General features: G+C 48.6%; 1 protein-coding gene across 1 annotated transcript; it reads left to right on the forward strand.

The window, feature by feature from the left end:
• Positions 1–289: 289 nt before the first annotated feature.
• Positions 290–3,469, forward strand: LOC122375251 (E3 ubiquitin-protein ligase CHFR-like). Its single transcript, XM_043354528.1, has 3 exons — positions 290–368; positions 1,981–2,201; positions 2,926–3,469. The coding sequence occupies exons 1-3, from the start codon at positions 290–292 to the stop codon at positions 3,280–3,282; spliced, it is 657 nt and encodes a 218-aa protein (XP_043210463.1). The 3' UTR covers positions 3,283–3,469.
• Positions 3,470–13,324: the final 9,855 nt, after the last annotated feature.

Genomic DNA, 13,324 nt, shown 5'->3' on the forward strand with positions numbered 1-13,324 from the left:
TGTGCAATTGCACTTTAACGTTACAAAGCCTGATTTGATGCTGATTCACCAGTAAGTGTGCCCGACTGTCCGAGACCCTCTCAGATGAGGTCATCAAGCGCCGACTGTGCAGTAGCCCACCGAGAGGACCCAGGTCACCTGTTCCACCGATATCCCGATATCCCAACGTTAACCCGCCCCGGTATCTTGCTCGATGACCACAGAATTAACCAGCGGCGTTCGACCCTGCGATCGTGCACACGGATAAGATAGCCTGCCGAAACACGTGAGCCGCGATAGCAAGGCCGTCATGACCTACAGGGGTGGTCGAGGTGATGGTCCGACTGTTGTCGCCAGACACAACAGGGAGCCGACCGCGGCCGTACACGGTAAGATGCAGGGGCGATCCAGAAAATCTCCAAGGGAGGGGCCATTAGAAACCAGGAGGCCCCCCCATAATCCCACCTGTTGGAGGCCCCATCTTCCCACTTGTTGGCCCCCCCCAAAAAAACTGCGTCTATTGAGCTTATCTAGCTGTTCAGGCAACATCTCAACATCTGTGCAGGCTTGGAGGCCCTCTGTGCAGGTTAGCAGGCCCTGTAAAAGTGGTCATCTCTGTGAGTATAAGAGACCTCCAAGTTATGAAAAGCTTTACCAATCTTCTAACAAAGAAGTCTTCTCAGCTAGTCTTCTAAGAAATAACTAAGTGGGTAGGTTAAAAAAAAAACTCATCGGATTTCGGCCACTTTATTTTCAGGAGGCCCCCTTTTCAGCTTTTTAAATTTTTATTTTATTTTTGAAAAAAAATCGGCCAAGGGGGGGCCATGGCCCCCATGGCCCCCCCCCTTGTATCCGCGCCTGGTAAGATGAAGCGCTTTGGGTGTCATGTTAAATGTAGTGTTCAGAGTTAAACACGGTAAGGTAAAGGGTATCATCTTAAATTACTTACAGTGTGAACTTGCTGTGTACTTCACCACGACTTTGACAGTCAATGTATTTTAGCACTAGCCTATTCAAGGTCCGAGAGGTTTTCAAACTAAGAAACCATTTGAGGGATATGCCCGCTGCGTGCCAAACCACTTTTTATTCATCGATGCGTCTGACTGAAAATGACGTTTTTAAAAGGACAATCGGAGTAACGCAAACACATAATCACTAGTGTAAGTAGACAACTGCCGAATATATCTTCTGAAACATGAAAAATGGGGCCAACATCATTGCAAAATAATAGCATCCTTCATCATTCTTTCTAGAATAATAGGTAAAACTTATTCTGGTGCGGTTCTAGCGACACTGCAATAGGGCGGACAGATTAGATAAGGCCTACGACCATTAACCATGACAATTTAACAAGCATGCTACTGTGAGCAGGGTGGCTTAAGGCTACGGTTATCTAAGTCCTTAGTAATTCGCAAGAACATAATCCAACTTACATAAATGCACAACAAAAGTAGGTAAAGACAAGAGATATCAAAAAGGACCTTTCTTACAAAGTGCCCAATCGTATAAGAAATAAGTAGCACCATCGCATAAAGAAACGACCGTTAAGAGCGCGTGTTTCGACGATCCCTATGCATTCAGTTTTAAGGTGACCCTCTCCCCTCCCTTCCCAGAAAGCATCTTGCATTGTGAGTTTGGTTAAAACATCTTTTTTTCTTTTGCTATGATTACAGTCACTCAATTCAGACGGACTATAGAACTGCTGCCAAGTTCGCCTTTTACTAGCGTTACTAATTGACTTATGTGAAGTGTTGCAGGCATGTCATCAACTGAAAGAACAATGACTGATTCAGAGAAATCGAAAGGTTGCACTTGAAATATTGTATTGACATGATAAAACAGTAGATCGCTTACATGTTATGTAAGCGAGTGCTTCCTGAGCTTATATCCGTAAAAATCTGAGTCACACAATTTTTCTGAAGCAATCGGATCCCACCATCAAAAGCACCCTCGCAGAAGCTCACTCATACACCAGCCTACATATGAAGCGGTGCGTTTCAGGTGCCTGGATGGGATCAGGAGAATCGGTGCCGACGGCGCCGGCCGGGGCGACGGTGCCAGACATCTGCCCCGCTTACAACTCAGCAGCGGCCTACTGCACCAGCGACAGCTGCCTGAGTCTGCACATCTGCCAGGGCTTCGTCATCGGAAACTGTCTCTACGGCGAGAGGTGCAGTCGCACCCACCAACTGACCACTGTGCATAACCAGCTGGTGCTGAAGGTAAATAATTGGACACAGCGAGCAGCATCCCCAGTTGATGACCATGCTTAAAGAGAAAGTCGGACAAGGAGCAGCTAGTTGCAATGGGGTGAAGATTTCAGGTCTGCCAACTCCTGAGCTATGTCTAGACTACAATGCTCTAGGATGTGTGCGTGAAGATTGCAACAAGCTCCACCTCTGTCTGCATTTCATTTTGAAACAGTGCAACGCTTCGGAAGGTCAATGCCGTTTTATGCATGACTTTGGCAGGGATGAGCACAACATGCTCGTGCTAAGAGGCGCAGGACTTCTAGACATAGATCAGAGCGTTATCATTAAAAACCTCAGCGAAAAGTACAGAAACCTATACAGCGAAAAACAAAACATCGCGAAAGCTGAGCCGCGACGGGGAGACGGAGCATCTGTTCGACAAACGAACGACCCCACACTCGAACAGGCTGAGCGGAGAACTGAAAAAGCCCAAAAAAGCCGATAAAGGAGCACCAAAACCCAGAAAAGCCCCGAGTGCTTGCATTGAATACAACAAGCGCTTCTGCACTAATCCTTCGTGCCCTTTTCTGCACGTCTGCTTCAGCTATTTAATGGGGCGCTGCAACAAAAAGAGCTCATGCCTCAAAGAGCATAACATCTTCAGAGGCGAACACAACAAGGAGATACTCCAAAAGTTCAATCTGCTTGATGCCGAAGACGTGTTCGCCACGATCCGTGAAGGATATGCTGCCAGAAAGGCGCGAAGAAGGCCGCGGCCGTCGAGTGCCCGGAGGGTGCCACTGGCGGAGAGGAGCCACCGTCAGCGCCGCAGCGGGCCGGCGCCGGCGCCCCGGTCAGCCTGACCTGCGCGGTGTGCCACGAGTTGTTCGTGCGCGCCACCACGCTCGGGTGCACGCACACCTTCTGCGAGGGCTGCGTGCGCGACGTGCAGCGCCAGAGGCAGCCGTGCCCGCTGTGCCGCGCGCCGATCGCCACCGCCGTCCGCTCGCTGGTCATCGACGACACGGTGGCCGAGTGGTTCGACGGACAGGACGAGGAGACGCGCCGCGCCCGGCGACAGCTGGAGGCCGAGCGACGCCGCCAAACCTAGCTGCGCGGCTCGACCAGCCGCCCAGCAGCCGCTGGAGACGACTGCACAGCCACCGGCAGCCGGCAGCCGCACCCTTCGAGAAAGCTTACTTATGTCTATGTGGCACACTATGTCTCACTCCAAAAGCGGATCATGTTTCTCGATATTTCCGAAGTGGAAGAAATGGACAACAATGCGAACAATAGGCGTAAAACAACACTTGTAAACCCTGTATGTATGCTTTGTAATATTAACAATCGTAAGTCGGTAAGGTACAGTATGAAAACCTATAGATTCGTATGGCACCAAATCGCAATCATTGTGATGCTTACCAATGGTGATTGTTATTTTGATGGATCAAATAAAAAATAACAATAAAACCGATTCTCTTTCCGATTACGATGAGCGCGGAAAAGCAGGGAAAGGAGAGTGAAGGAAAGAGAGCGAGATTGAGAGGGAAAAATTCAAGACCAGGGAACCGCCACCGAAGAGAGTTAAAGGGACTATCCCACCTTTAACATGGGGTTTGAGTTGAGATAGCCAAGTTTGCGGCGAGGTTCAGAAACCACTATCTATAGTAGGTTGCAACCCCCGCGGCCTCTTGGTGTTGAAGAGATTCGTTCCCTTCATTTGAAAATGGGCCTTGCGCAAGGCCCTATCTTCAACATGGAGCGACCGTTAGTGTGACATCACCTCGTTTAGTCATTCTGATTTAAAGGTAGTGTGCCACCTTTGAAAGATTTCCCATTTTATTTTTCCTAGGATAAGAAGCTTCTGTTTTTACCTAATATCGCAAAAAAAAACAAAAATGGGCCTGGAATAGTGCCTTTTTCGCCTAAAAGTTTATCGGTTTTTAGATATGTATAACAACTGTAGTGGGCTCACCTGCAAACAGGCGTCGGGCAACAATCGCGAATGCGGCGCACTTGTGACAATAAGCAAAGGTCATTATAGTGTTACGACCATACGACGTACGGGAATGAGTTATCAGCTGTCTAATCGTAGACAACACAATGTCGAGCCTTAAACTGTAAGCCCGTATTGGTATTGTTTCTTTTATTTGGCTGTCGAACATTATTTATGGTTTGAAATATGATTTTATGTAAAATAATTGATATGAAAAAGCCGTCTTATAAGTTATGACCCCATTTCACCACACGCAAGTGGCAGAAATGACAATGATCAGCTGACACATTTTCTTGGCCGAAGTCAGAGCGCGCAGCCCGACGCACCACCACCGCACTACAAAGTATGAGCAGAAGCCGCACCCAAAGCCAGGGCCCCGGTAACGTGAGGTAGCCGAGTCGGGGCAGCGTGCGCTGACCCAAGCCGGGGCCGCAGCTTTGGGCGCGGTCTACCGCATCCCCGCGGGCAGCCCCGGGCTAGCACATGACACCGGGAGGACGCGCGGCTCCGGCTTGGGTCAGCGCACGCTGCCCTGACTCGGCTACCTCACGTTACCGGGGCCCTGGCTTTGGGCGTGGTCTACCGCACCACCTAACAGGCGTGTTCGAAACCGCAGGAGCTGATGATGAACGGGTTTATCGAAACTTGATTGGATGAGCATATCGGTAATAGCGATTTCAGTGTGTGCATTTATTGTTCATAGTGGTGTGAAATGTGGTTGGGGTACGACCGACAACCCGTCGGGGCGAATTTCGCACTGGGGTACTCAAAATTTGAAGAATTTAAGACGTTTCCATGAGTTTTGAAGGTATGGATAAGTTCTAAAAATCCGGTTCTCCTTATCTGGGCCATTAACTCCATACGGTCCAGGAAAGCTGGCACACTACCTTTAAATGGGTTTGTTCGTTGAAAAATCGCTTAAAAATTGGTCTGAACTTTGTTGTGGTGCCTACAGAGTAAAAAGAATCAGCTTTATGACAGTAATGTGGCCTGGGGAAGGAGGTAATTTTGGGCTGTGACGTCACATATTTGAAAGTTTGTGTTTGGAATATGGGAAGCCTAAGATGTTTAATGAAAAATAAATGCCAGAACCGTGTTCCTGGTCATCCAATCTATAAAGTCGGGCACAATTTAACTGGTTTTAACAACATTTTAGAAGGTGGGATAGTTCCTTTAAAGGTAGTGTGCCAGCTTTCCTGGACCGTATGGAGTTAATGGCCCAGATAAGGAGAACCAGATTTTTAGAACTTATCCATACCTTCAAAACTCATGGAAACGTCTTAAATTCTTCAAATTTTGAGTACCCCAGTGCGAAATTCGCCCCGACGGGTTGTCGGTCGTACCCCAACCACATTTCACACCACTATGAACAATAAATGCACACACTGAAATCACTATTACCGATATGCTCATCCAATCAAGTTTCGATAAACCCGTTCATCATCATCTCCTGCGGTTTCGAACACGCCTGTTAGGTGGTGCGGTAGACCGCGCCCAAAGCCAGGGCCCCGGTAACGTGAGGTAGCCGAGTCGGGGCAGCGTGCGCTGACCCAAGCCGGGGCCGCGCGTCCTCCCGGTGTCATGTGAAAGCCCGGGGCTGCCCGCGGGGATGCGGTAGACCGCGCCCAAAGCTGCGGCCCCGGCTTGGGTCAGCGCACGCTGCCCCGACTCGGCTACCTCACGTTACCGGGGCCCTGGCTTTGGGCGCGGCTTCTGCTCATACTTTGTGGTGCGGTGGTGGTGCGTCGGGCCGCGCGCTCTGACTTCGGCCAAGAAAAATGCGTCAGCTGATCATTGTCATTTCTGCCACTTGCGTGTGGTGAAATGGGGTCATAACTTAAGAGACGGCTTTTCATATCAATTATTTTACATAAAATCATATTTCAAACCATAAATAATGTTCGACAGCCAAATAAAAGAAACAATACCAATACAGGCTTACAGTTTAAGGCTCGACAATGTGTTGTCTACGATTAGACAGCTGATAACTCATTCCCGTACGTCGTAACTCTATAATGACCTTTGCTTATTGTCACATGTGCGCCGCATTCGCGATTGTTGCCGACGCCTGTTTGCAGGTCAGCCCACTACAGTTGTTATACATATCGAAAAACCGATAAACTTTTAGGTGAAAAAGGCACTATTCCAGGCCCATTTTTGATTTTCTTTGCGATATTAGGTAAAAACAGAAGCTTCTTATCCTAGGAAAAATAAAATGGGAAATCTTTCAAAGGTGGCACACTACCTTTAATGGGAACAAAACGGCTACTCGCCAGCATTCAGTGCGGCTTTCAGATTCTCCTTTTCAAGACTCGCCAAGCGTATGTAACAGGTCGAAAAGAGGCGCGGAGAGATGAAGGAGCTCCTCTGTCCCCTTGGGTGGAAGCCCCGTTTTCCATATGAAGCGCGCTGGCTGCCCAGTGGGTTCAAGAACATTGTACGTTTACATGTACCTACCATGCTTTGATGTTTCTAAAGGATATTTTTATAGGCCCTGAAAAAAAACATACTTGACCCACAAACCCTAAATGCAGCGATACTTCACGACGGCATTGAAAGGTTAAAGCCCGGGTCGGGGAGGGAGAAGATGCTCAATAGAAATGAGCCAGGGCACCGCTTCTTTTTAGACAACTGCCTGCCTCAGACTTCAATACTTGTTTCCCTGCCCGAGATCGGTAGCTAAACTAAAATGCCAGTACGACATTGCCAATAGTCACGCATGTAGATGTACACATTGCAAGTGCTCCTACCACTGTCCACTCGAGCTGACAGCTGGCGTTGGATGATTGGTTAACTGGTCATCTCTGCCCAACTCTGAGGCCTGCACTTCTGAGGCATCTTGCACCTAAATACAAGAGGGCTTATCAGCAAACTATTTCAGTAATTAAATAGCATACAGTGCCGATTTTTAGTGTTTCAGCTCATAACGTAAACCTACAGGTGCTCGGCACAATTTCTGGGTAAACTGTCACGGTAGCATTTCAGAGTGGGTACCGGGTATCGCAGAATGTAAGTACCTAAATTGCAATTTACCTGGTAGGTAGGCATTTTGCTGCAAAAGGCGTCCTGGTGGCCGTCTAGTCAGTGCAACCCTTCAAATCGTAGGCGGTCTGCCGGGCACGTACCTATATTTTATACATATAGGACAGTCACTCTACTCCTTTTCCATCGCATCCCCTTTCCCGTCTTGTGCGTTCCACCTCCGGGCGCCAGTGCATCCGTGTTCAGGTTTTCTCATTCACGTGATCGCCTTAGAATGATACAGAACATCTCTTGTTTCAGGGTCGCCATGGATCCCGAAACGGCGGAAGCCGAAATGCCTAGCATCAGCGATGCAGCTGGTGCTATCATAAGGGACAGACAAGTCCCCCACCTGTGTGCCCGCTACTTTAATGAGCATGTTTTGACGAAGCATGCCCGCGACTGCATGTCTGCCTTTGGTATATACTTACAACATGCAACAACAGTGGTTGCAAGAAGATTCACGACCTGCACACAGCAAAGAACCTCAAGGTGCTAAACGATGCCGGCTGGAGAGGCGAAGACGACATAAGACTTGTGTTCGAAAAACTACGCCGCATAGCTCGCGGGAAGAACGTTAACATCTGTACTTCGTACAACGAAGGTTCCTGCACAGGTCTCTCTTACAGCACGTGCAAGTGTCCCTATTTGCACGTCTGCTACCGGTATGCGTTAAATCATTGTCCGCTGGACGACTGCGACCTCAGCCATGACGTCAAGGCCGGCCAACACAACACCAACGTACTGGAAGCCACAGATCTATCAGACATGCCCTTGGCGGATTTGCTGCAACGGCTCAGCGAAAACGTTCGGCGATGCCGAAGACTCCGGCCAAAAATTTGCAAGAACTTTGACAGATCTGGCAGGGAGTGCAGCAAGCACTGTATGCGGTTCACCTTTGCAGTGCTTTCACGCGTGGCGAGTGCAAGAGCGGAGACAAGTGTTCCAGGGGCCACAGCCTGGGAGGCACGCACAATCGACGTGTGCTACGCTTCCTGAGCTGGACAGAGAGTCAGGCACTCGCACTGCTGATGCCGAACAGCAGTTACGCCGCAACGCCTGATCAGACGCAGCGGCCTGCAGAGGCGCAGCGACTCGTCAACTATCTCAAGGAATACAAAGAGCGAAAGGCAGGTGTTAGCAGACAGCGTCAGTCACGCCGGGACAGGAGCTCAGAAAGAGACTCTGCGGGAGATGTCTGCATCGTGACAGACAGCCGGGCAGCAGAAGACAAAATCGGAGAGGCAACAGAAGTGGACACAGAACAAAAGGTAGCGGACACGACGAGACACAAGTGCCGGAGGCAAGTCCGACAACACTAGCAGACGGCATCGACGCTGCAGAAAAACAAGAGGATATGTCAAGAGAAGCAACAGGAGGATACCAGTGCTTCAAAAAAGAACAGAAGAGGGAAACGATCAGCAAACAGCAGATGATCCTAGTCAAGCAGATCACATGTAGAAGCGGAAGCAACAGAGCGGAGCAATCGCATGAAAACGAAGTTGCTGGGGAGGCAGACGGGTACAGAAGGCGACGGAATCCATACAGGCGGAAGCTGCTTTGGAAAGTGAGGAAAAAAAAAGGAAGGAAGTGAATTAGGAGCAGTGATGGGACACTGGGACCAAACCAGAAGTAAAACAGGATATAGCGAGAGCAGTACTAAAAAGGGCAAAGAAGAGAGAAAGGGCCAACAAAAAGCAGATGGCACTGGTCAAGCAGGATCGCAGAAAGAAGACGAAACCGACCAAGGCTACTACAGGAGGAAGAAGTTGATGGGGAAGCAGTAGTGGCTGATGATGTGACAGGATTTAAACAGGTGGCATCCGCAGTGGGAAGTGAGACAAAGGGTGAAGAGCGAAGCGTATCAGATCCAGGAAAGATGCTTCAGACCAAGAAAGTAAAGCAAGGTCTATCAGGAGCAGTAAAAGGAGCATACATTGCGTCAAAAGGATACAGGCGACGGAGAGGAATTCAACAGGCAGATAACACTGATGAAGCAAGCCCAAAGAAAGAAGCAGAGCACGGAGCAGGAGCGACCAAAGAGGAAGATTTGAAGCACCGGGGAACCAGCAGGGGCAGAGAAGGAGGCACATGAATTAAGAACTGTAGAATCTGTTCTGAAAAGTGAGCCAAAGGGCGCAGAGCAGACGGCATCGGAAGCAGCATTGGGGGCGGCAGGGCCACACGGAGCAGAGATAAATCCCAAAGAGGCAGACAAGCCAGAAACAAAGCGCCGAACTCAACCGAAGAGATGGTGACAGGAGGATTTGGAAAATAAAAGGGAGAACGTCGGTGACGACTGATGCAGGAGATACTGACGCCATGTGGAGAGAGCAGCAAGAGGATGAACAAGATACTATGAACGACACAGGCAACGTAAAACATGTCGTTGAAACGTTTGAACAGCAAATTGCGCAGCGAAACGAAGCAGGTTCGGATATAAGTGGCTTCAAAGAAAAAGGCTAAAATGGTGATGAGAGTAGCGGAAGCCCAACAGGATGCAGATAATGGAGCAAAGGAGAGAGAGAGAGAGAGAGAGAGAGAGAGAGAGAGAGAGGAGAGAGAGAGAGAGAGAGAGAGAGAGAGAGAGAGAGAGAGAGAGAGAGAGAGAGAGAGAGAGAGAGAGAGAGAGAGAGAGAGAGAGATAGAGAGAGAGAGAGAGAGAGAGAGAGAGAGGAGAGAGAGAGAGAGAGAGAGAGAGAGAGAGAGAGAGAGAGAGAGAGAGAGAGAGAGAGAGAGAGAGAGAGAAGAGAGAGAGAGAGATAGAGAGAGAGAGAGAGAGAGAGAGAGAGGAGAGAGAGAGAGAGAGAGAGAGAGAGAGAGGAGAGAAGAGAGATAGAGAGAGAGGAGAGAGAGAGAGAGAGAGAGAGAGAGAGAGAGAGAGAGAAGAGAGATAGAGAGAGAGAGAGAGAGAGAGAGAGAGAAGAGAGAGAGAGAGAGAGAGAGAGAGAGAAGAGGAGAGAGAGAGAGGAGAGAGAGAGAGAGAGAGAGAGAGAGAGGAGAGAGAGAGAGAGAGAGAGAGAGAGAGAGAGAGAAGAGAGAGAGAGAGGAGAGAGAGAGAGAGAGAGAGAGAGAGAGAGAGAGAGAGAGAGAGAGAGAGAGAGAGAGAGAGAGAGAGAGAGAGAGAGAGAGAAGAGAGGAGAAGAGAGAGAGAGAGAGAGAGGAGAAGAGAGAGAGAGAGAGAGAGAGAGAGAGAGAGAGAGAGAGAGAGAGAGAGAGAGAGAGAGAGAGAGAGAGAGAGAGAGAGAGAGAGACGTTGTGAGACCCCGACCAACGACATAGCTTTTTCATCCCTCATCCAGGATACCCTGGGGTTGCTTTAATGATGCTGTGGATAGACATGACTCAATACTTGATACTGCGCTTTGAGTTCGGGAATACCTACTGTAACGACCAGCCTTGTCTAATTGTCGGTAAATGAGCATATATTTAATATAGTGTGTACTTATGCGTGCATGAGTCCGTGTTTGCACGTACGTACGCTGACGTCTTAACCCTCGCCCTGGCAGGGGGGGGGGGTCGATGCCACCCCCCCTAAGGTTTTTCGAAGATAGCGTAAAAACGGCGGCGCGCAGCGCCGCCAAATTTGGCACAGCCTATGGGGCAACCTTTTTACACATGACCTGAAAATTTCAGGTCCGAGTGACCTAGGGTCAGGTCACCAGGTCAGAAAAACCGGTACAAAGTCATGGTCAAATTTCAATTTTCTTTTTGCACCTGTCCAACTCACAGTTTTCGACTGATTTCCTTCAAACTTTCAGGATGTGCTAAGTTCACCGAGTTGTATAGCATATAGTTCGGGTTTTTCGAGGTCACTGACCTGAGGTCAGTTAGAGGTCATTACGTCGTAATGTTAAGCCTATTGGAAAATACTAAATTCGGAAAATACTGGAGATATCCGCTTCATTCTATCACTTTTGTGCTTTGAAACCACAGTACTTAACAGCAGGTCACTTGGTGCTTCTTTGTTTGGTGTACTTATCCATGGGTCAGGTCAAATGAGGTCAACTGAGGTCAAATGACGTTTTTGCCAATAACTTGGCACATAATGACGCTAGAGCTTAAAAAATGGTATCATTGTGTTCCTGGTGATCAGCCGAATCGAATGATATGCGATATGATGCAATTTGGCTAACTTGAACTTAATTTATTAATTTAACCCTCGCATGTGTGCGGCGTTTTCCAGCTTCTAATGTGTAGGGGGGGGGGGTCGGTTGGACCCCCCCTTGCCGTTTGGCCCCTGATCGAGCTAGAGCTTCGCGGAAAAAACGAGCGTGTTGCCCGTGACGAGAGGAAGCCGATGATACCCAATTTTAAGGTCCTAGGTCATTGTTTGACCTTCCAGGTCAGGTCAATGACCCAAGGTCGGGAAAATTGGGACCTGTTAGAAAGTCGTAAAGTGTGGCTGCTAAGGGGTTTTTCGGGGTGCTGATCACGAATATCGTGTTAGTTTTGATCACCGATGATGTCTTTAAGCATTTAGACCAGGTCGGGTCAGGTCAGGTCAGGTCAACCAGTAGGCGTCGTGACGGGTATTAGTATTACGTGTCAACCGCCTCTGACAGCTTCGTAACATGTTACGAAGTCACCAAAACTACTTCGTAAATGTTCAAATGGTTGCTAAATTCGAATTCAGCTCCAAAAACTAGCCTAGAAACATGTAAAACTCGAAAAAGTGAACCGAGGTCACCAAAGGTCAATGACCTGACCTGACCTTCAGGTGACCTTGACACCCACCCTAATGCATGGGAGCAACATCAAATCACATGTTTGAACGTTTGAAACCACGAAAAGCTTGCAAACGCGCGGCTAATGCGAGCCGATATACGCGGAATCGCGGTTCCGGCCAAACATGGTCTCGGAAAAGAGGTCACAGGTCAAAGGTCATTGGGGTCACGGTCATGAAATTTTCAGGGTAGGTGTAAAATTGATCAATGCGAGGGTACTGAAAGTTTCGTCGCGATCGGCCGCTTTTTACGCGAGTTATTCGCGAAAAACCATGGGGGGGTCCATCCGACCCCCCCCCCCTACACATGCGAGGGTTAAGTTTACTTAAAATTTGAGAAAAAATTTAAGTACACTTAAGCAAGCTAAAAAGTATATCATTCGACGCGCCTTGACGTGCTGAGTTCACTGGTGCTTTTCTTTTTGCTCTATCTTAATTAGATCAAAAGTTATAAGCGAAAAACTTTTGACCTGTTTTTAGCGAAATTTTTACATTTATACCTCCCAAAACCCCCCTAAATATTGACCTAGAGCAACCAAAATTGCACAGGGGCGAGAACTCCAGGGGGCCCACCTACCTACCAAATTTGGTGTTTCTAGGTGCCATAGGAGCCAATCGCGAGGGGGGGGGGGTCGCATCGACCCCCCCCCCCCCCCCCTGCCAGGCCGTGTTATGAAAAATGCCCTGCCAGGGCGAGGGTTAATTGTTGCTCAATGAGTGACCTTGTCATTGTTTTTATAATCATGAGCGACGAAACATACATCCGCTGGCCCAGGGCTTCATTATGTCTTGTCAATGATTTTCAGAAATGCAATGCATAGGTTTAGGAATGCATCGCCACCACTTAGATTAGTGCATTATTAGGTCGCTGAAACCTATCAAATGAATGCTCGCTCCTGCACAGCGAACACCTGTTTTAAGTCGAATTATAACATGTTTTTAAGGTCAAATGCCGTGTGAAATGGTCATGCTATAACTCCGGCAGAGTTTTATGTGATGTGACGTTCGTATTGTATTTGTCTAGTGATCAGCGGCTCTGGAAGGGCAGTGCCGAGTTTTTTCTTGTGAGAGAGGGGTTTTTTACGGCTGAAAGTTGCTTAAACATCGACGAAGCTGCACAGATAGCTTTAGCAGGCCACGACCACAATTACCCCGTTGGATTCGATAACATTCAGACCTCAATAGAATTGTTCAGAATTATTCGTCCTCTGGCTACCCCTAAAATCATGATTGAAAGAAGGTACTTTCTTAACCCGCGCACCGACGGGGGTCTGCGCCAACTTCGCACCGACGGGGGGGGGGCGGATGACCGCCCCCCCCCCGAGATCTCGAGAACGAAGCAAGCTAGCGACAAGCGGTAAACGGCATCGGATACGCACGGTCAAGATCTACAATTTTTACTAAGGTCAT

Source organism: Amphibalanus amphitrite, unplaced genomic scaffold, assembly GCF_019059575.1.
Source record: "Amphibalanus amphitrite isolate SeventyFive unplaced genomic scaffold, NRLGWU_Aamphi_draft 001804F_arrow, whole genome shotgun sequence".
Lineage (NCBI taxonomy): Eukaryota > Metazoa > Arthropoda > Thecostraca > Balanomorpha > Balanidae > Amphibalanus > Amphibalanus amphitrite.

Excerpts from the sequence above, each read along its gene's own strand:
- LOC122375251 (XM_043354528.1), top strand. The coding sequence starts at position 290 with ATGACCTACAGGGGTGGTCGAGGTGATGGTCCGACTGTTGTCGCCAGA. Across the intron at positions 369-1,980 it reads GCCGACCGCGGCCGTACACG|GTGCCTGGATGGGATCAGGA; the intron begins GTAAGATGCAGG and ends GGTGCGTTTCAG. Across the intron at positions 2,202-2,925 it reads ATAACCAGCTGGTGCTGAAG|AAAGGCGCGAAGAAGGCCGC; the intron begins GTAAATAATTGG and ends ATATGCTGCCAG.